Source organism: Macrotis lagotis, chromosome 8 (genome assembly GCF_037893015.1).
Source record: "Macrotis lagotis isolate mMagLag1 chromosome 8, bilby.v1.9.chrom.fasta, whole genome shotgun sequence".
NCBI lineage: Eukaryota > Metazoa > Chordata > Mammalia > Peramelemorphia > Peramelidae > Macrotis > Macrotis lagotis.
Window position 1 is genome coordinate 108,803,651 of NC_133665.1, and position 22,060 is coordinate 108,825,710.

General features: G+C 37.8%; 1 protein-coding gene and 1 pseudogene across 9 annotated transcripts in view; one reads left to right on the forward strand and one right to left on the reverse strand.

Moving 5' to 3' along the window:
* Positions 1-22,060, reverse strand: part of DCAF1 (DDB1 and CUL4 associated factor 1) — a 123,829-nt gene that overhangs the window by 59,438 nt on the left and 42,331 nt on the right. For 8 of the 9 annotated variants that reach the window (XM_074198066.1, XM_074198069.1, XM_074198065.1 and 5 more), the window contains exon 3: positions 19,479-19,555. In XM_074198066.1, the coding sequence (XP_074054167.1) occupies positions 19,479-19,555 (77 nt within the window). Of the gene's footprint in view, positions 1-18,570; positions 18,802-19,478; positions 19,558-22,060 lie in introns of those variants that run through there. The other variant, XM_074198067.1, reaches the window with a different exon arrangement.
* LOC141495081 (uncharacterized protein CXorf38 pseudogene) lies at positions 9,195-10,443 on the forward strand (annotated as a pseudogene).

The following is a 22,060-nucleotide window of genomic DNA, read 5'->3' on the forward strand; positions in this document are numbered from 1 at the left end:
AAGTAAAAAAATCTACAACCAATGTACAAGTTGCTCCCAGTTTTTAGACCCCAAATTTTCAAAAAGGGATGTATGTCTTATACATGGGGAAATATGGCACTTTATATACAGTAACAGCAATACTGTAGGATGATCAGCAATGAACTTAGATTTTTCTCAGAAATACAGTGACCCAAGACAACTCTGAAATACTTTTTTTTTTGCAAGGCAAATGGGGTTAAGTGGCTTGCCCAAGGCCACACAGCTAGGTAATTATTAAGTGTCTGAGACCGCATTTAAACCCAGGTCCTCCTGACTCCAAGGCCGGTGCTTTATCCACTATGCCACCTAGCCGCCCCTCTGAAAGACTTCTGATGAAGAAAGCTATCCAACCCAAAGAACAGAGCTGATGGTGGACAACTGAAACATACTTTTTTTTAAGTTTCTTTGGGGGGAGGGGCTATGTTTTCTTTCATGACAACTATAATGGAAATGTTTTGCATGACTACACATTACTAACCTATATTAAACTGTTTACTTTCTCAAGGAGAGATGGTGGGGAGAGGGGAAGAAAGAAAATGTGGAATTTGAAGTTTTAAAAACAAATGTTAAAAAATTGTTTTTAACATGTAACTGGGGAAAAATAAAATACTAAATAAAATTTTAAAAAATACTACACTTAAAAAAAATTAGACAAGATAGTCATAATTCGTCGCAGCTCTAGATTTTATATTCTCCTATAAATACAAAACATGGGACTGAAGAGGCTGTATCATAGGATGTTAAGAAAAAAAGTCTTCCAGTCTTCTAGTCTTCCAGTCAAATATTAGGATAAAACAGGCATAATAAGGAGGCTTTGGAGGGGTACAAAGTATATAGCTGGAAGAAAAGGCAGCCTCCCCCCTGAAAAACAGCAATAAAACAGTAGTACCAGCTCCTTCCACTAGCCAAAAACATCCCCCCCCCAAAATGCATCAGTTCATCAATCCCCAAGTTCTAGAGAAGTAACAGCCACTGACTCCTTAGTTTCTTACCTACACTCTTGAGTAGGGATAGAAAAGAAGAGCAAGTTGTTGACTTACATCATGTGAAGTAATGAAAATAACACTGCTTGCTTATACCAACTTTACTATGGGTCATATACTGCTCTGCATGTTTACCAATCTTCTCACAACTTATTCTAACAACCATTTGGGAGGGAGGTGCTATTCTTATCTCCATTTTATGAGGAAATTGAAACAGTGACTGAGTAGGTATCTGAGGTTGGGTTTCAACTCAGGTCTTCCTGACTCCAGGCCCAGAGCTCTATCCACTGCACTAATTGCCCAAAACTGAAGTTAAAAGAGAAGCTTTGTTTTGTTTTATTTCAATAATCATTGTCATGAGTTATTTAAATAAAAGTCATCATTTTAGTATCCTTTTGGGTCTCAGAATAATGAAACCTCATGGATACTCAGTATGGGGTTTTAGCAAAAAAACTGACAGCCACAAAGAGTAAGGCGGTTATTTGTCTGTAAGTGGAAGTCATAGAGATGTATCAGTGAATATAAAAATCAAAAAATCAAAAGCATAAAAAATTTTAAATTTCAAGAATCTTTGAGATCATTTAATCCATGATTTTTAATGTTATAAATTAAAAAACTAAGACTTGTATTGTTACTATTTAATAGAATTTAATATATATTTTGAAAATTAATTTCACAACTTTAAAAGATATTGTGCCCTTCCTATTTCTCCATAACATTTGGCATTTTCTTCTGACATCTGCCTATTTCCTATTCATATCTTCTTCCATAATTTCCCTATTTTAATGATTTCATCACACTCTGAAGTATTTACTGAATCCATGTTTTCATATTTTCATTTCTGTGAGTTCACACGTGAAAAACTCCAGAAATAGCATGGCATAGTGTCTATTATGAACCCTATGGACATTACCATTTTGAAATGCCAAATTAATATATGTGTGTGTTTGAAATTAACACTATGAAAGACACTAGAGAAATCAAGTGGTTAAGAAATTATTTTTTCTTTCATGCCTTCCAATCTTCATTCCTATTATTCACAAATATACCCCAATTTTCTGATTCATCAAAAAAAGACTGGTGAGCATAGAACAAAAGGAAGAGTTCTCAATCTATAGTCAGAATCTGGGTTCAAATCCTGGCTCTCTCATTTATTATTTTTGTGACTTAGAACAAACCAAGGGGGCGGAGCCAAGATGGGGACAAGAAGGGATCAAGTCTTAGGAGCTCTCTGATAAAACTCATCAGCTAAGGGCTCTAACTAAACTTTCGAGAGACAGAACCCACAAAGGGACCCAGTGAGGCAGTTCTCCTACTCAAGGTAACCTGGAAAAGAGCAGAAAGGCTCTGCTCCCCGGGGACGGAGGGGCAGCCCGCCAGAGGGGGGGGTGCGCCAGAGCGAAAGAACTTCAGCCTCCCGGAGGCAGCCCCAGGGCGCTGGGAGCAGAGACTCCCAGCAGCAGGGGAGTTTCCTGAGCTGCACCCCGAGGAGCACCGGGCACAAAGTGGGGGAACAGTGGGGGACCTCTGCCAGAGCCAGCACGTGGAGCCCAGCCCTAGGGGCACACAGGGAGCAGCTTGGTCTTTCTGCAGCCCAGAGCCAGAAACAGAAGCAGGCAGAGCGGTAAACAGGAGCCCCCAGGGCATGAGCCCATTGAGCTGAGGGAGGGGAGTAAAGAGAAACTGGGAGCTCTGTCCTCTGCCCCTGGAACAGGACTCTGGGGCTCTGACCACATTCAGATCCTGATCGAAGTCTAGGCCCCCCCATAGAACAGCAGGGCCCCCCCCCCCAACTCAGCCCCGTGGCAGAGGGAGGTGCTTATGGTCATTCACAGACCAGGAGGGAGGACAGAGCCTCACACACTGAGACCCTTGTGAGAGTGCCCCAAAAGCTCAGGAAGCACCCCCAAACCAGGCCCAAGCTGGGAAAATGAGCAAGCAGAGAAACAAAAGGAAGACTATTGAGAAATATTTTGCAAATGAGCCCAAGAAGGATCAAAATACTCAGTCTGAAGATGAGGAAGCACAAGCTCCTGCATCTAAAGACTCCAAGAAAAACAGAAATTGGGCTCAGGCTATGACAGAGCTCAAAAAAGACTTTGAAAATCAAATGAGGGAGTTGGAAGAAAAACTGGGAAAAGAAAGGAGAGAGATGCAGGAAAAACATGAAAACGAAGTCAGCAGCTTAGACAAGGAAATCCAAAAAAATGCTGAAGAAAATAGCATGCTAAAAACCAGCTTAGGTCAAATGGACAAAACAGTTCAAAAAGTTATGGAGGAGAAGAATGCTTTAAAAAGCAAAATTGGCCAGATGGAAAAAGAGATAAGAAAACTCTCTGAGGAGAACAAATCCTTCAGACAAAGAATAGAATTCAGGGAGATTGATGAATTTACCAGAAATCAGGAATCAATACTTCAAAACAAAAAAAAATGAAAAATTAGAAGAAAATATAAAATATCTCATTGAAAAAACAACTGATATGGAAAACAGATAATTTAAAAATTATTGGAATACCTGAAAGTCATGATCAGGAAAAGAGCCTTGACATCATTTTCAAAGAATTACTACAGGAAAATTGCCCTGATATTCTAGAAGCAGAGGGCAAAATAGAAATGGAGAGAATCCACTGATCGCCCAGAGAAAGAGATCCCAAAAAACCAACCCCTAGGAATATTATAGCCAAGTTCCAGAACTCCCAAGTCAAAGAGAAAATATTACAAGCAGCCAGAAGGACACAGTTCAAATATCGTGGAGCTGCAGTCAGGATCACACAGGACTTAGCAGCAACTACATTGGAAGCTCGTAGGGCTTGGAATACAATATACCGGACCGGAAGGCAAAAGAGCTTAGAATGCAGCCAAGAATGAACTACCCAGCAAGGCTGAATGTCCTCTTCCAGGGAAAAAGATGGACTTTCAATGAACCAGGGGAATTTCAAATGTTCCTTTTGGAATGGCCAGAGCTGATCTTCAGATACAGGACTCAGGTGAAGCATGGAAATTGGAGGAGAGGGGGGAAATATAAGGGACTTAATGAGAACGAACTGCATGTATTCCTGCATAGAAAAATGACACTGATAATACTCATATGAACCTTCTCAGTTAATAGAGCAGGTAGAGAGAGCTTTTATAGTTGAAGCACAGGAGAAAGCTGAATTCGAAGATAAAATATGGTGTAAAATTGGAGTCAATAGAAAAAAAGGGAAATGGAATGGGAGAAAGAAAAAGGAGAGGGGAATAGGCCAAGATATTTCACATAAGATTTTTTTTTTTATTACAATGAGCTATTGCAATGATATGGAAGGGGGAAGGCAAGGGGGAATGAGGGAACCTTTGCTCTCATCAGAGATGGCTAGGAGAGGAAACAGCATATATACTCAATGGGGTATAGACATCTGGAGTAAGAAGGAGGGGGGAGCAGGGGGAAGGGGTGGGGATGTGAATAAAGGAGGAGAGGATGGACCATGGAGGGAGACTGGTCAGATATAACACATTTTCTTTCTTACTTCTTGCAAGGGGCTGGGATTGGAAGGCCTGCCAAGGACTATGGGGCCAGGTGGATGATGGGCTTAAGGGGTGGTATGGGGGCTCATGGCTTCTTGTCCCCAGGACCAGGGATCTGTATGCTGAGCCAGTCAATGACCCTACAGCAGAGTCAGAGTGAAAGGAGAGAGAAAATAGAGTACATGGTAGTGGAGAAATAAGAAAGGAGGGAGTTGCGATCAGCAATGGCAATGGTGGAAAAATATGGAATTAACTTTTGTGATGGACTTAACATAAAGAATGAGATCCACCCATGACAGAGTTGTTGGTGTTGGAACAAAGACTCAAGCACATTTTTTGTTATTATTATTTGGGGGAGGGTGCAGGGCAAGTGAGGCTGGATGGTCTGCCTGGGGCCACATAGCAGGGTGATCTTTGGGTGTCTGGGGCTGGATTTGAACCCAGGTGCTCCTGGCTCAAGGGCCAATGCTCTGTCTGCCACCCAACCACCCCTACTATTATTACTATTTTATTTTATTTTGGGTCTTTTTTTTTTTTTTGGTTTTTGCAGGGCAGTGGGGATTGGGTGGCTTGCCTGTCACATGGCTGGGTGATTGTTGGGTTTACGAGGCTGGATATGGACTCGGGCGCTCGTGGCTCCAGGGCTGGTGCTTCGTCCATTGCGCCACCTGGCCATACCTACAATTATTACTATTATTTTTTTTATTTTAATTTTTTTCTTTCCCCTTTACTTTTTTCGCCCAAGCAAGTCTATCTATATTCATGGGGGAGGAGGGGTATTTTGTTTACTTGTAAACAAGAATATTTTATTAATGTAAAAAAAACATTTGTACAAAATGAGAATAAAAAACTAAATAAATAAAAAAGAACAAACCACAATTGCTCTGTTCCTCAGTTTCTCTTTTTTTGGAAGAAATTGAGGTTAAGTGATTTGCCCAGAATCCGATACCTAGTAAGTGTCTGAGGATAGATTTGAATGGTGATCCTCCTGACTCCAGAGCTGTGCTCTATCTACAGTATCACCCAGCTGAACCCCTTTTTTTAAAAATGAAATGAAGTCTTCCTTTCCTTCTCCCCTCCTTCTTCATCGAAAAAAAAATACCCAGGAGAATAAGGAATGGAGACAAAATGGCAGAGTAAAGGTAGGACCTTTGCCTGAGATCTCCCAAATTTCCCTTCTTATAACTTTAAAGCAATACCTCAGAAAGAATTCTGTAGTCACAGAACCAACAGAGGATGAGGTGAAACAATTTTCGAGCCCAAGGCAACATTTGAAAGTCAGCAGGAAAGGTCTATCTCACAGAGTGAGAGTATATCCCAGACAGTGCACGTTGTGCCCCCAGCAAAGTAGCAGTACACCTTAGGGTTAACTGCATAGAATGAAGCGGCTTCCAGAGCTCTCAGTCCCCAGACAATAAGGGGGTCATATAACTGATAAGAAGGAGATTTCAGGGAACCCTTTGTTAGTACTAAGAACAGGACCCAATCACATTGCCCATATAGGGTTACAGATCCCAGTCCCAGGACAAGGATGAGCTCTAGCACACTATAGCATATAACCACAGGGAAACAGGAGATTCTGGTCATAGTTGCAGAATAGAAAATAAAGCCTGTGTAACTCACTGCCAGGAAAGCAATGACCAAACCTCTCCTTAGATTATACCACCTTAGAAAAATTAAAAACTTAACAGATCCACAGAACTAGCTCTAAAATAGGAGCATAATAACCCTGAAATTTGAGACAGTGCCCCCTCCATCCAGGGAGCAGAGCCAAACTTTAACATAAAGTTATGTCAAGAAATAAATTGGGAAAAGGAGCGTGCAACAAAAAGAAAGTATTACTATGGTAACAGGGAAGATCAAAAAACAAACACAAAAGAAAACAAAGTCAAAACAGCTGCATACAAAGCTTTAAAGAAAAATGTGAATTGGTTTTAGTCCTCAAAGGAATTCCTGAAAGAGTCTGTGGAGTTCTTCAAAATCAATAAGACCATTACCTAAAGGAAAAATTCAGAAAACAAAAACAATTATGCAAAAAACAAAATTATCAAAAAAGAATTGGGGGGGGGGGGGGAGGCGGTGGCTAGGTGGTGTAGTGGATAAAGCACCGGCCCTGGAGTCAGGAGTACCTGGGTTCAAATCTGGACTCAGACATTTAATAATTACCTAGCTGTGTGGCCTTGGACAAGCCACTTAACCCCGTTTGCCTTGAGAAAGAAAGAAAGAAAGAAAGAAAGAAAGAAAGAAAGAAAGAAAGAAAGAAAGAAAGAAAGAAAGAAGAATCAACAACTTGGAAAAGGAGGCACAAAAATACTTGAGAACACCTCAAAAATTAAGGATATGTCAAATGCTAAAACAGAAAAATCTACTCAAGAGAACAAATCATTAAAAATCAAAATTGGATTAACTGAAAAAAGGAGGATAAAAATTCACTACCAAAGAAAACAAATCCCTAAAAGCTAGAATTGGACAAAGTGAAATGGAAGTGTGAAGCCTTCCTGAAGAAAATTATTCCTTAAAAATTGAAATTGGACAATTAGAAGCCAATGATTCCAGAAGATATCACAAAACAATCAAACAAAATCAAAACAATGAAAAAATACAAGAAAATGGAAAAACAATTCATGGGAAAAAAACCAACCTGGAAAACAAATCTAGAAGAGATCACTTAAGAATTATTGGACTATGGTGTAGTGGATAAAGCACCGGCCCTGGAGTCAGGAGTACCTGGGTTCAAATCCGGTCTCAGACACTTAATAATTACCTAGCTGTGTGGCCTTGGGCAAGCCACTTAACCCCATTTGTCTTGCAAAAAAAAAAAAAAAAGAAGAAGAATTATTATTGGACTAGGGGCAGCTAGGTGGTGTAGCAGATAAAGCACCTGTCTTGGAGTCAGGAGTACCTTGGGTTCAAATCCGGTCTCAGACACTTAATAATTACCTAACCGTGTGGCCTTGGCCAATCCACTTAACCCCATTGCCTTGGAAAAAAAAAAAAAGAATTATTGGACTACCTGAAAAATCTGATTAAATAAAGAGCCAAGATATCACCTTTCAACATATCGTCTACCAAGGAAAACTACCTTGATATCCTAAAAGCAAATGAGTAAAACAGAAATGGGAAGAATCCAATGATCACTTTCTGAAAGAGATCCTATTCAAGAACTATGAAGTTACAGAGAATATATTGCAAGCCTTCAGAAAGAAACAATTCCAATACCATGAAACTAGTTAGAAAACATAGGATTTATCTGCTTCTACTTAAAGAATCTGAGGGCTTGGAGTATGATATTCTGGAGAGTAAAAAAAATCTAAGACTAGAAGCTAGAACCAAATACCCAGAATAACTGAATGTAATTCTTCAGGGGGAAAAAAGACATTTAATAAAATATAAGACTTTCAAGTATTCCTGATGAAATGATGAAGAGCTGAATAGAAAACCTGACTTTCAAGTACAAGACTCAAGAGAATTATGAAAGAAGGTAAAATGAAAGAAATCATAAGGGATTCAATAATATTTATATTCTTACATGGGCAAATGATAATTGAAATTCCTAGTAAGTTTGATGTTAAATATGCAGTGGTATCTTAAAAAATAAAATAAATTCAGGAGTAAGAAAAAGGGATACAGAATGAGATAGGATGAATTAATTCACATAAAAGAGGAGCAAGAGTTTTTACAGAGGTGGCAAAATGGTGTTGGGGAGTGGCAGGCATTTGAATCTTACTAAGATAGGAATTGGTTCAAAGTGAGAATAGCATACACACTAAGGTGAGTATAGAAATCTGCTTTTAGGGGCTGCTGTGTGGCACAGTGGATAGAGCACCAGTCCTGGAGTCAGGGGGATCTGAGTTCAAATTTGACCTCAGATACTTATTACCCAGATGCATGTGACCTTAGGCAAGTCACCTAACCCCATTTACTTGCAAAAACCAAAAAGGAAAAATCTAGTTGTCCCTACAGGAAACTGAATAAAAGAGTAAAAGAAGGTGAGGTTGGCTGAAAGAAGGGAGGACAGATTGAGGAAGGTGGTGGTCAGAGGTAAAACACTTTTGAGAAGGAAAAGGATGAAAGGAAAGAGAAAAAGGGGTAAGTAGGAAGAAAAAAAAGAGCAATCATAACTGAAAAAAAATTTACAGAAAGTTCTCTGATAAATGCCTCATTTCTCAGATATTTAGAGAATAGTCAAATTTATAAGAATACAAGTCATTCCCCAATTATAAATGATCAAAAAATCTAGTTTTCAGAAGAAATTAAAGCTATCTACACTCATGGAAAAAAATGCTCTAAACCACTATTGATTAGAGAATTGCAAATTAAAATAATTCTGAGGTACCACCTCATATCTGATTGGCTAATATAACAAAAAAAGGAAAATGAAACATGTTGAAGAGGATGTGAGAAAAAAAATGGGACACTAAAAGCACTCTTGGTGGAGTTGTGAACTGATTCAGCCACTCTGGAGAGCAACATGGAACTATGTCCATAGGGTAACCATTCATACAGTAATTCCATTACTATGTCTTTATCCCAAAAAGACTTTTAAAAAATGTAAAAGGCCAATATGTACAAAAGTATTTATAGCAACTCTTTTTTGTGGTGGCAAAGAACTGGAGATGAATTGACAAAATGTTCATAAATAGGGAACCAGATAAATAAGTTGTGGTACGATTGTTAAGGAATACTATGCACGAGCGCACAGGCGCTCACGGTTCCGGCGGCCCTGGGTGGCCCAGGAGGCCCGGGTGGCCCAGGCGGCGGCGCGGATGGCGCCCCGATGGGCTCCCGGAGCTGGCTGCGTGCCTCAACAAGAAGTGGGTCAAGGCGGGCCACTGCCTGCTGCTGCTGCGGGGCCGCCTGCAGGGCTTCGTCCACGCCGAGCTGCGGGCCTTCCACCGGCGCCTGCGGGCCCGGCTCTGCGGCCCGGGGCCGCACCCCCTGCCCCACCGGCCCACGCTGCACCCCCCCGCCCGCGCTGCACCCCCGCGCCTGACAGTTTCAGCCTCAGTGTCACTTGTGTGCAGAATGGAAAAGGGAGATTTTGAAACATCACACCAACAGAAATGGAGACATCTACTAGGGAAATTGTAAGCCTGAGCACTGGTCTTTTGATCCCTGGGAACTGGCAAAGGGAGATATAAATATGATGAATGATTTGCATTTTCCTAAAGCAAATGAGAATTTTGTGGGCTCTGTGATAAAGGCTTTTATGCCCAGAGGATTGACTGAAAAAAAAGGACCTGAGGAATGTGATGCAGTTGCTCTTTTAAGTCTTATCAACTCCTGTGATCACTTCAGGATTGATCTTAAGAAAGTCATAGAGTTGATTAAGTGCTGTAATGAAATCATGCACTCTTCAGAAATGAAAGTCTCTTCTACATGGCTGCAAGATTTTCAGAAAAAGATTGAAAATTTTTTGAATCAATTCAGGAATATCCCAGAGATTGCAGCCACAAGTATTAGAACAGCTCCTGACATCTGATTGGGCTTTCCATATCCCTGGGGAGGATCAGTTGGATGGGCCTGAAAATGAAACCAGGATTTACCTCAGTGAAGTGAAATCAATGAAATAGAAATGGAATTATTAAGGGGAAAACTTCAGGAAAATAATCTTCAAGCAGAAGTACAAACAATACCACCAGAAGAGATAATAAAAAATGTAGAGGCAATAAAGGTCTTCCTAAGAAATAATAAGGATCTTAGAGATAGTTTTGAAGAAGAAATACAAAAGTTGGAAGATTTTAATCTACAATATCAACAAAGGTGTATAAAATAGATGCTTGAACCAGTGGAGATTGAAGGAATTTCTTCTGTCAAAATGAAACAGGTTATCTGAAGATCATCTTGATTCCAGTCTCATTATTGAGATAGCAAGGTAGAGCTGGGTCTGGAGCTGGGAAGACCTGAATTTCGGATTTGGTTTTGGACACTTCATAGCTGTGGCTCTGAGCAAGTTGCTTAACCTTGTTTGCTTCAGCTTCCTTAACTATAACCATGGGGATTATAACAGCACCTACCTTTCAGGGTTGTTGTAAAAATCAGATGAAATATCTGTACAGTGCTTAGCAAATAGTAGGTGCTATGGAAATGTTCATTTCCTTTCCAATCACAATGTATATAATACTAAATGGAAGTATTCGTTAGAGGGCTTTTTCTTCAAGATTCTCCTTTTTCTTTATGATTAAAAGTTTGGGTGCTTCATCTTCTTCACAGACCAAATTTATAAGTTCTTATCCCACTTTCTTATTTTCTTATAAAAAAAAAGTTAGGTTTTTCTCTGCTCTTAGAACTTTAGGGTTTTTTTTGGGGGAGGGGTTGTTTTTTTGTTTTTTGCAAGGCAGATGGGGTTGGGTGGCTTGCTCAGGGTCACACAGCTAGGTAATTATTAAGTGTCTAGGACCGGATTTGAACCCGGGTACTCCTGACTCCAGGGCCGGTGTATTTATCCACTACACCAAATAGCCACCCCTGCTGTTAGAACTTTAGAAAGGCTCTATATAAGGCTGGCTTTATATATATATTTTAAGTCAGCGGATAATGCCACAACATTGCTATTTCTTACTGTCTTGGACTCAAATTTCTAAAATTAGAATTGTGATTTATTAAAAATGGATTCATGATTAAAATTCATATATATATATGTGTGTGTATATGTGTGTGTGTGTATATATATATATATATATATATATATATATATATATATATATAAAATATGCTCCTAAAAATCTTTGTAATTATTACAAAAATGGAGTTAAATTTGTTTAGTATAGTAGTAGTAAGCTCAGCTAGAGAATGAGCAGAGTTGGGGGGAAAGTTCTACAAAACAAAACAAAGTGCCAAACTAGGTACAGTATATTCAGGAGATCTATACAAGAGGCAAACACAATTTTGAAGATTCTAAGGAATAAATTCTCAAAATGTCTCAAAAGAGGGAGGATGCCATCACTTGGGAGAGTCTCAGGTCTTATTATAACTGAAAAAAAAAACAAAAAAGAAATTAGTAGTAACTCCGAACTCATATGACTACTTTTCTTTCTCTATAAAAGCTTTAGGTGAATAGCCTGTACATGCACTTGATGGAGTCTTTGTTGAAGGCTTAAGGAGTGAAAAAGAGAGTATTATCTAGCAAATTAAATCATTAAAAATTGACTGAAAAGTTGAGAAAATAAGATCCTTTTCTGCTAATTGTTAAAAAGCCTTTGACTCAATACAGCAAAACCTTGCCCTAAAGGTTCCTCCAACAAGGTGGGCCTTATGCATACACCAGATTATTAAGAAGCTAGGTGCTTCTGTCCATAGAGCACTGGGCCTGGAGTCAGGAAGACCTGTGCTCAAATGTGACCTCCTGTGTAATTTTAGGCAAAACATCTCACCTCTACCTATTTTCTCAGCTGTAAACAGGGCATTTTTGTACAAGTGATGTTTTTGCCCTTTTTCATAATCTCTTCAGGGTATAGATCCAGTAGTGACATTGCTGGATCAAAGAGTATGCACATTTTTGTTGCCCTTTGAGTATAATTCCAAATTGCTCTCCAGAAAGGGTGGATGAGTTCTTAGCTCCAACAACAATGTATTAAGTGTCCCAGCTTTCCTACATCCCTTCCAACGTTGATCATTGTCCTTTCTGGCCGGACTGACAGGTGTGAGGTGGTACCTCAGAGCTGCCTTAATTTGCATTTCTCTAATAAGTTGTGATTTAGAACAATTTTTCGTATGACTATGGATTGCTTTGATTTCCTCATTGGTGGGTTGCCTTTGCATGTCCTCTGACCATTTGTCAATTGGGGAATGACTTGTTTTTTTAAAAATTTGACTCAGAGATGAGCAGAACCAGAAAAAACTGTACACCCTAACAGCAACATGGGGCAATGATCAACCCTGATGGACTCGCTCATTCCATCAGTGCAACAATCAGGGACAATTTGGGGCTGTCTGCAGTGGAGAATACCATCTGTATTCAGATAAAGAACTGTAGAATTTGAACAAAGTCCAAGGACTATTTCCTTTAATTTAGAAAAAAAACCTGGTATCTTATTGTCTGATTTTGTTATCTCTTATACTTTATGTTTCTTCCTTAAGGATATGATTTCTCTCTCATCACACTCAATTTGGATCAATGTTCAACATGGAAACAATGTAAAGACTGAAAGATTGCTTTCTGGGGGAGGGTAGAGGGAGGGAAGTAGGATTGGGGGAAAAATTGTAAAACTCAAATATAATTTTTAATAAAAAAAGAAAGAAATAATGCACGAGATGCTTTCAGAAAATCATGGAAAGATTTATATGAACTGATACAAAGCGAAATGAGCAGAATTAGGATAAAAGTTTACACTGTAACAGTAATATTATATGATGATAACTGTGAATGATTTGGCTATAAACTGTGAGTGACTTGGCTATTCTCCACAAAAGACAATTCTAAAGGACCTATGATGAAAGTGCTATCCACCTCCAGAGAAAGAACTGATAAAAGTCTGAATGAAGATAAAAAAGCACACATTCCTAAAACTATTTCCCTTGGGATTTAGATTTTTTTAATCTGTTTTCTTTTACAACATAACTAATTTGGAGAATTGGTATACAGCACAGCATTTGCTCATCTGAGTCAGAACATTTGCAAACATCAAGTGGTTTGATGATAATGATGGGGAAATACAGAAGCTGCTAAATGAAAAATGAGAACTCCACAGGTTTATCAGCAGGATAGTTCAACCATTTCTAAAAAGGCAGTATTTAATTCCATCAAAAATAAAGCACAAGTGAAGCCTAGAGAGACACGCAGGACTCTTGGGCTCAGTAAAAAAGCAGATGAAATTCAGTTTTATGCAGATAGTAATGATCCAAAGTGTTTTTATGATGCCCTAGAAAGCTATATATGGGTCAAAAACATTTGATACATCTCAACTACTCAGTGTTGACAGAGCCACATTGATCAATGATAAGGATATGATCCTTGAGAGACTGGCTGAACACTTAATAGACTAATCAATCAATGAAGAAGCCAATGACTTCCTTTCAAATTGAAGTCAATTCATCCCTAGCTGAAGTTCCAACTGAAGAAGAGGTTTTGAATGCCATTAGGCTCTTCCATGTGGCAAAGCAATGGTGTTGATTCTATTCCAGCTGAGATTTTCAAGGTGATGGCAGGAGGAAGGAGGTGTTCCATTACTCATCTAAAAGCTGACTGAAATTTTTCAAATAATATGGTATGAAGAAATTATCCTCAAGGAATTCAAAGATGCCTCCATCATCCATCTCTATAAAAGTAAAGGGAAAGGAATGTCTGGTGACAATCACAGGGGTGTTTGTCTTTTAGTCACTTTGTTAAGATTCTTCTCAAAGTCCTTCACCTGGAAAATGTCACCTCCCTGAGATCCAATGTGGCTTCAGAAAGGGTCAAAGAATAGCCAATATGGTGTTTGCTGCCCAACAAGTCTAGGAGAATGCCAGGAGCAGACAAAGGTCTGTATACAACATCTGTAGATCTGATCAAGGCCTTTGATACTGTTATGAGGGCTTATGGACAACTGTCAAAATTTGGTTGCCTGGAAGAATTCATCACTATTGTGTGTTAATCTCATCAATTTTTAACATGATGCTTTCAGCCACGTTTTCAAATGTCTTCATGAGGATGAACATGGCCTCATGGTCATCTACTGTACTAATGGTAAATTCTTCAACTTGAAAAGGCTATGAGTCAAGACCAAAGTAGAGAGAATGTTGATGCATGATCTTCTGTTTGCAGATAATTGTACTTTCAATGCAGTCCCTAAAGCTGAGATGCAACAAAGTATGAATTGATTCTCTGCTGCATGTGCTAATTTTGATCTAACAATTAACACCAAGAAAATACAGGTGCTCCATCAGCCAGCACACTATCCATATGTGGAATCATCAATTACAGCAAATGGAAAAATTTTGAATACTGTGGATAAGGTTCACTTACTTTGGCAGTGTACTTTCCAGGGAGGTATACATTGAAAATGAAGTTTACATATTGAGCTAGTTCAGTATTTGGGAGGCTCCAATAGAAAATGTGGGAAAGCAGACTGACTACCAAACTGAAGGTCATTGTGCTGACTTCATTGCTCTGTGAAATCTTTATAGTCTATCAGCATCATGCTAGGAAAATGAATCCTTTCCATTTAATTTGTCTTAGGAAGATTCTGATGGTCACCTAGCAGAAGATGCCAGACACTGAGATCCTTTTCCAAGCTAAAATGCCAAGCATTCAAACGTTACTACAGAGAGCACAACTACAATGGGCTAACCACACTGTTGGAATGTCAAACACATGCTTGCCAAAAAGATTATTTTATGGAGAACACACAGGGCAAGCGCTCAGAAGGGGGTCAGAAGAAGTGATACTGGAACACCCTGATGGTCTATTTGAAGAACTTCAGAAATGATTATACAACATGGGAGACACTAGCACAAGACCACCCAGTAAGGCGTGCCCTCATCAGAAAGGATGCTGAGCTCTATGAGGAAGGCAGAACTGTAGCAGCTCTGAGGAAACACAACACACATAAGTTTAGAGTACCCACCCCAGGTGTTCACATAGACTACTTGTGCCCGACCAGTGGTAGAGCATCCTGAGCTCATATTGGTCTGATTAGTCGCAGTCAGACACACTCTTAATTTGTCTCAGACATAGTGATGTCATTTTGGTCTTCTTCAATAACAAGGCAAGAACCAATCTGGAAATATGTTTTGGATGACTGCACTTGTATGACCTATATCAAATTGCTTTGCCTTTTCAATGAGTAGGCAAGGGAGTAAAAGAATTTGGAACTCAAAAATTTTTTTTGGGGGGGGGCTTTTTGCAAGGCAAATGGGGGTAAAGTGGCTTGCCCAAGGCCACACAGCTAGGTAGTTATTAAGTGTCTGAGACCGGATTTGAACCCAGGTACTCCTGACTCCAGGGCCGGTGCTTTATCCACTGCGCCACCTAGCCACCCCTAAAATTTTTTTTCAGATGAACATTAAAAACTGTTTTTATATGTGATTAGACAAACAATTTAAAAAATAAAATGAGATGAACTGTTGTAAATAACCTCTAAGGTCCTTTCCAATTCTAATATCATGATGTTGCACAAGGTACTCGAGTAAAGAAATTGTTTCACTTTTGTCTTTGCATCTTTAGAACCTAGGATATTGTCTTGCAAATAGTAGACTCTTTCAAAATGTTTGTTGAGCTAATTCAATTAGAATTCTGGTAACAGAGCTTATATTCAGCACTTAAATTTCACCTGAATCTGATACTTTCAGTGAAATTAATAAAAGGGGAATAAGTCAATAGTTCTGACTACTAGGCAATGGACAAGAATACAACAACAATGGGGTGGCTAGGTGGCGCAGTGGATAAAGCACCGGCCCTGGAGTCAGGAGTACCTGGGTTCAAATCCGGTCTCAGACACTTAATAACTACCTAGCTGTGTGGCCTTGGGCAAGCCACTTAACCCCATTTGCCTTGCAAAAAAAAAAAAACACCTAAAAAAATACAACAGCAACAGTAATAACAATAACAAGTATTATATAACACTTTTAAGGTTTACAAAGCATCTTCACAATACTATCTCATTTTATCCTTACAACAATCCTGAGAGATTGTTATTATTATTCCCCTTTTACAGATGAGGAAACTGAGACAGAGAGAGAGAGAGAGAGAAAAAGAGAGCCCAAATTTGTTAAGTGATACATTTCCTAACTAAGGTCAAATTTGAACTCAAATATCCCTGAGTCCAAGTCTACCATTCTGTCCACCTCTGTACCATCTAGCAGCCTCTAAAACAGTAATGAAGTTCCCTATAACTGATAGAACTTCAGGATATAGGTCAACAAAATGCATTACAAGTGAGAGCATAAAAATCATGTCTTTGTTCCATTATAGTAGAAAATCACTAAACCATACCTTTTCATACTACCACTACTTGGCAAATACTCCAAAGAGAACTAAGGCAAAGGAAAAGGTCATATATGCAAAAAAAAAAATTTAGTCAACTTTTTTTGCATAGGGCAAATTTCAAAACAAAGTGGTGTCCTTCACTGAGGAAGAGCTGAACTACGGAATATTTACATAATAGAGACTTACTATATTATGAGAACTAATGAATATGAAAGACAGTAAATTCTAAGATCACTTGACAGGGACAGGTAGGTGACATGGTGGATAGAGTCCATGTCCTTAATTCTAAAACACCTTTGCTCAAATCCTGCCTCTAACATTTATCAGCTATGTGACCTAGAGATGAGGCAACAGGTCACTTCACTTTCCTCTGACTCAGTATCCTGTAAAATGAGGGTTATAATAACAACTACCTCCCAGGATTGTTGTGAGGATAAGATGAGATAAATTTTTTTAAGTATTTTACAAACTTTAAGGTACTATATAAATGCTCCCTGTTACTATTATATGAACTGTGAAAAAAATAAGGAAAATGAAAATAATTCATACAATCACATCATAAAGGAAAGCAACATTGAAAGATATGAAAACTCAACTTTAGAAATGTAAAATATACTTTACTATCTGTCAGACAAATGATGAACTTTATTTAAAGTATGAAGCACATGTTGTCAGACATGACCAATGTATTGATATGTTATATATATATGATATAAGAGAATTCTATTGTGAAAAAGTATCTTTGGAAAGTTAGTTTTTTAAAGAAAGAAATAAAGTTTTCAATTCAATTTTTTAAAAATAAGAGAAATATAAAAGGGATATAGAAGAGAAAATTTAGGGAAAAGGTTTCAGAAGACCAAATGAATAAAAAAGAAAATAAGGGGATCTTTGGGATGAAGTTATTTTGGGGGGTGAAGTCTAGTAAGGAAAGGATATATATAAGACAAGACAGGTTAGTTGGAGAAAGATATATATCAAATACATATTTTCCAGGAAAACTTGCTTCTTTCATTTATTTCTACTAAAAATATAGTTTGATATAGTTTGATTAAAAAGAAAAAAAATTCAAGACCTGGTGGCAAGGTTTTACAAGATTGTTAGTCAAAACAGACTGAAGTTCATTTATCATTATTATTATTATTATTATTATTATTATTATTATTATTACTGTTATTATTCTTTTTGGGGGGATTGCAGGGCAAATGGGGCTGGGTGGCGTGCCTGGGGTTGCATAGCTGGGTGATTGTTGGGTGTCTGAGGCCAGATTTGGACCCAGGTGTTCCTGGCTCAAGGGCCAGTGCTCTGTCCACCACCCGGCCGCCCCAGTATGATGATGATGATGATGATGATGATGATGATGATGATGATGATGATATTTTATTTTATTTTGGGTCTTTTTTTTTTTGGTTTTTGCAGGGGAATGGGGTTGGGGATTGTTTGCATGGGGTCACACAGTTGGGTGATTGTTGGGTGTGTGGAACTGGATTTGGGCTCAGGTGCTCCTGGCTCCAGGGCTGGTGCTTTGTCCACTGTGACACCTGGCCATACCTAAAATTATTACTTTTTTTATTTTTTTTAGTTTTATTTTAATTTTTTTTCTCTCCCCTTTACTTTATCACGCATGCAGGTCTATGGTTTTTTTGGGGGGGGTATTATGTTTACTCTTAAACAAGAATATTTTATTAATGTATAAAAAAACATTATTTGTACAAAATAAAATAAAAACAAAAAAAAAACAAAAAACATTGTTAATCAAAGTCTGACACATACATCTCACTAAATTATACCAAATCACATACTAAGGCAGATTGCACTATTGTGAAGTTTCACAATAATCTGTTACTATTATGTCATTTCAATTATGTCCAACTGTTTGTAATCTTATTTGGCGTTTTATAGGCAAAGATACTAGAGTAGTTAACCACTTCCTTCTCCAGTTCATTTTGCAAATAAAGAAAATGAGGCAAACAGGATTAAGTGATTTATCCAGGGTCACACAGTTCACATCTAAGCCTAGATTTGAACTCCTACCTGCCCATTTCATTCCATTATAATCAGTCAAAAAGTAAACAACCGAAATTACTAAAAACATTATAATTTAGCAGAGAGAGCACTAGAAGTTAAAGAATCAGGAGATATGCACATTATGCTCACCTCTAGCACCAACTCCAAAACTTAGGGTAAGTTATTTAGCACTCTTTTGCAAGCCTCTAAATGCCCAGGATTTCAAAGCTATATGGACCAGATCACCCAATTTAGTCTTTCAGTGGGAGTTATAGAGGCTAAGTGGGTTGTGCAGAGTCAGGCCCATGTTTCAACCCTGTTCCTAGGGTTTCACAGTCAGAAGTCTTTGCACTTCATCCCAAGAATGCTGCCAGACTTTTTCTGTAACAAAACTGTACATTATTATTGTTACATCTTACACCACAAGTCCCATGTCAACAGGTGTCACAGCTTATCATCTAAACTGTATCAACCCTATATCTAGCATACAATAGGCACTTAATGTTCATAAATACTGCTATTATAGAATAAATGGTTGCCTTGTAGCAACCAATCTGTAAAAGGGGCATACATCATCTAAAAAGTAACAGCTTAAGGTGGGGGGGAGGAATCAAGAATGTGGAAAAAAGTTCACTCCAATTTTCTGGTTTTCAAAAAAAAAAACCCAAAACCTTAATTTTCCAGGCATTCATCCTTCTAAATATATCAAATACGATCCTTTTATGAGCCAACCAAGTTAAGCATAATCCACTTCTGGTTTCTAAAAACAAGGTGACTTTTGATCTGTAAAGAGTATATTGCACATACTTCAGTTTCCTCCAGAATTTCCTATTTTTCTTTTGCCTTAATTTTTACTATGATGTCAAGAATTTTAGAAATTTTGAAAAATAAAGATATTCCCATTTTTCTCAGAAATAAACTGATTAACATGTGAACATAATCTGAACTAATCAAAGTAATTGGGAAAAGAAAGCCTAAAAATATAAAACTTTTTATCCAATGGCAGCTTTCTTATTTGACAAAGATCAGGCACAAGAATCTATAAACAGAGATCTTACCAGGATGTCTATCATCAAATGGATCTGGATCTCCCTTACGATATTCTTCAGTTTCTTTCTCAATCAACTCTGACATCCTAATACAAAAAAGAAAGAAACATTCTAGTCATAAACTGTCAATTATAGCAAAAACACAACTTCACCTAATAAAAGTATTCAAATTAGAAGATAAGTTCCTTCAGAGTAGTGATTGTTTCACATTCTTATTATTTGTATCCCTGAAACCAAGCATGGAGTATCTCTGGTGCTTGAAACATAGCAAGAACTTAACTTGTTGACTGATTAATACATTTGTAAAAAGAAAGCCACAATAGAAAAATGCGTGAATACTTTTCATGAAACAAGAACCTACCAGAACAGTGGGACACAAGCAACTTTTGTCCCTTCCTTTCAAATTTAAGTATGACAGTCCTGAAGAAAACATGCAAGCAGGTTTTTTGTCCAAAGCATTTGATTGAAACAGCGAAGCAAGTGATACACTTACAAATATAACCTCCTTTTAAGACAAGGAAAATAAGGGTGAAAACTCAAGAGTCAAAAAAAGAGCAGAAACAAATGAAAAGCTGAATCACAAGCCAAGGTCTAAAATTGCAACCAGAAATTAAGAACGATCATATTTTTCTGGGATAAAAGAACTTCAAACTCGCCATTTAAAAAACTGAAGCTGAGAAAAGTAGAAGAGTAACATCTAAAATTCAAACCTCAGCAGAGAGGGTCTCTTTAGGATCACCACCATTAACGATCAATTGCCTGGACTCCATAATGGCCACACTAACTGCACTGAGTTCACAACTAAAGAGGAATTCTGAGTTTCATAGTTTCAGACAGCTTCATGGAGGGAAACCCTTTTTTATTCCTTCCTCCTATTTCTGTCAGCAAAGTTTCTTCAAATTAAGGTCTATGAGAGTATTCCCAAATTCTCCAAATAACCAAGGGAGTCAGTAAGGAACAAAACAATAAGGTGGTCAAACTATACTTGCTCAAAAGTGATCTTTTCCAGAGGTCACTATCTCTGGACCTTGTGTGTGATCCACACAACTTCTGTTAACTCCCTAAAAGTTAATACAGACTTTTTTCTTCACTAAACGGTCTATTTTATGAAACAAATAGCTAAGTAGTGTTGAAAAAAAAAATTGTGAAGTTCTGAACAAATTAACAAGCCTAGAAGATATTTGTGCCTTTTGTCATATCAACTTTGAAATAATTCCCTTTTCAGCAAATACTGAAATTAAAGAAAACAAAAAGGAAGTTCATCTGTACTGTATATGTAATCATTTAATAGCTAGCATTTATTTAACACTTTTAAGATTTGCAAAGCACTTTACAATATTATCTCATTTTATCATCAAAAAATCCTAGAGGTACTTGCTATATTATTCCCATTTTGTATGAAACTAGATAAGAAAGAGGTGAAATGACTTGCTCAGAATCACATAGCTAGTAAAGGATCTAGGGAGGATTTGAACTCAGGTCTTCTGACTACCTAGTCCAAAGCTTCCTGTTCAGGTACTATCAATTTCCTTGTTACATAGAATAAGTAGCTGAGGAAGGAAAAACAATAAACAAACTAAGCACATCACTCCTGGAGACTCCATAAATCCCTTCAGAAAACCCAGATATTTCTAGCTCTGGGAAATAATAACTCAAATAAAGAAAGCATTACATCTATCCTTACTATTAACCACATGATGCCATAAAAGTCTCTTCTGATGAACTGATTGTACCATTATACTTTGTGCTATAGTGGAATATGGATTTGACTCGGAAGTTAGAAAGATCTGAGAACAAAAATAAACCTTACCCACTTACTGGCTGTGTGAACTAGGACCAAGTCAATAAATATCCCTCAGCCTCAGTTTCCTAATCTATAAAACGGAGACAACAATGTTGACATCTACTTTACAAAACTGTGAGAAGATCAAATGAAATAACATTTGGAAGTGCAAAACAAACCTTTAAGCAACATATAATTGTTGTCATTGAGTCATTTCAATTATGTCTGGCTAAGATTTGATTTGGGGTTTTCTCCTCATTTACAGATGAGGAACTAAGACAACTGACTAGCCCACACAAACTGTGTCTCATGCTGGATTTGAACTCAGATCCTCCTGACCCAGGGTTGATACTCTATCCACTGCACCATAAAGCACTTAGCAAACACTAAACTGTTATATAAGTTACAATTGTTATTTATAGTGCTTATACATTTCACTAATTGAAATAATTTTCTAAGTTTTAAAAAAAATTGTTAATCTTAGGATTACTAAATATAAAAATAATGAAAAATGTTATTCTTTTTTTTAAATACATGGTAGGGGAGAGGACAAAGGATTTTACTAATTAATGAGGAGGCAGCAAAAGAAGGAGAAAACAAGAGGCAACTTAGTTCAGTAGAAAGAGCAATGAATGATTGACAGGCTCTGGAATCAAAGTGCATGCATTCAAATTCAGCTTTAATTAATTCCTGTGTGATCTTAGCCAAATCCTTTCACTTCACTGGACCTGTTCCTCATCTAAAAAAATGAAACAACTGTCCTAGATGATTTCTAAGGTTCCTTCCAACATGATATATATAGGATTCT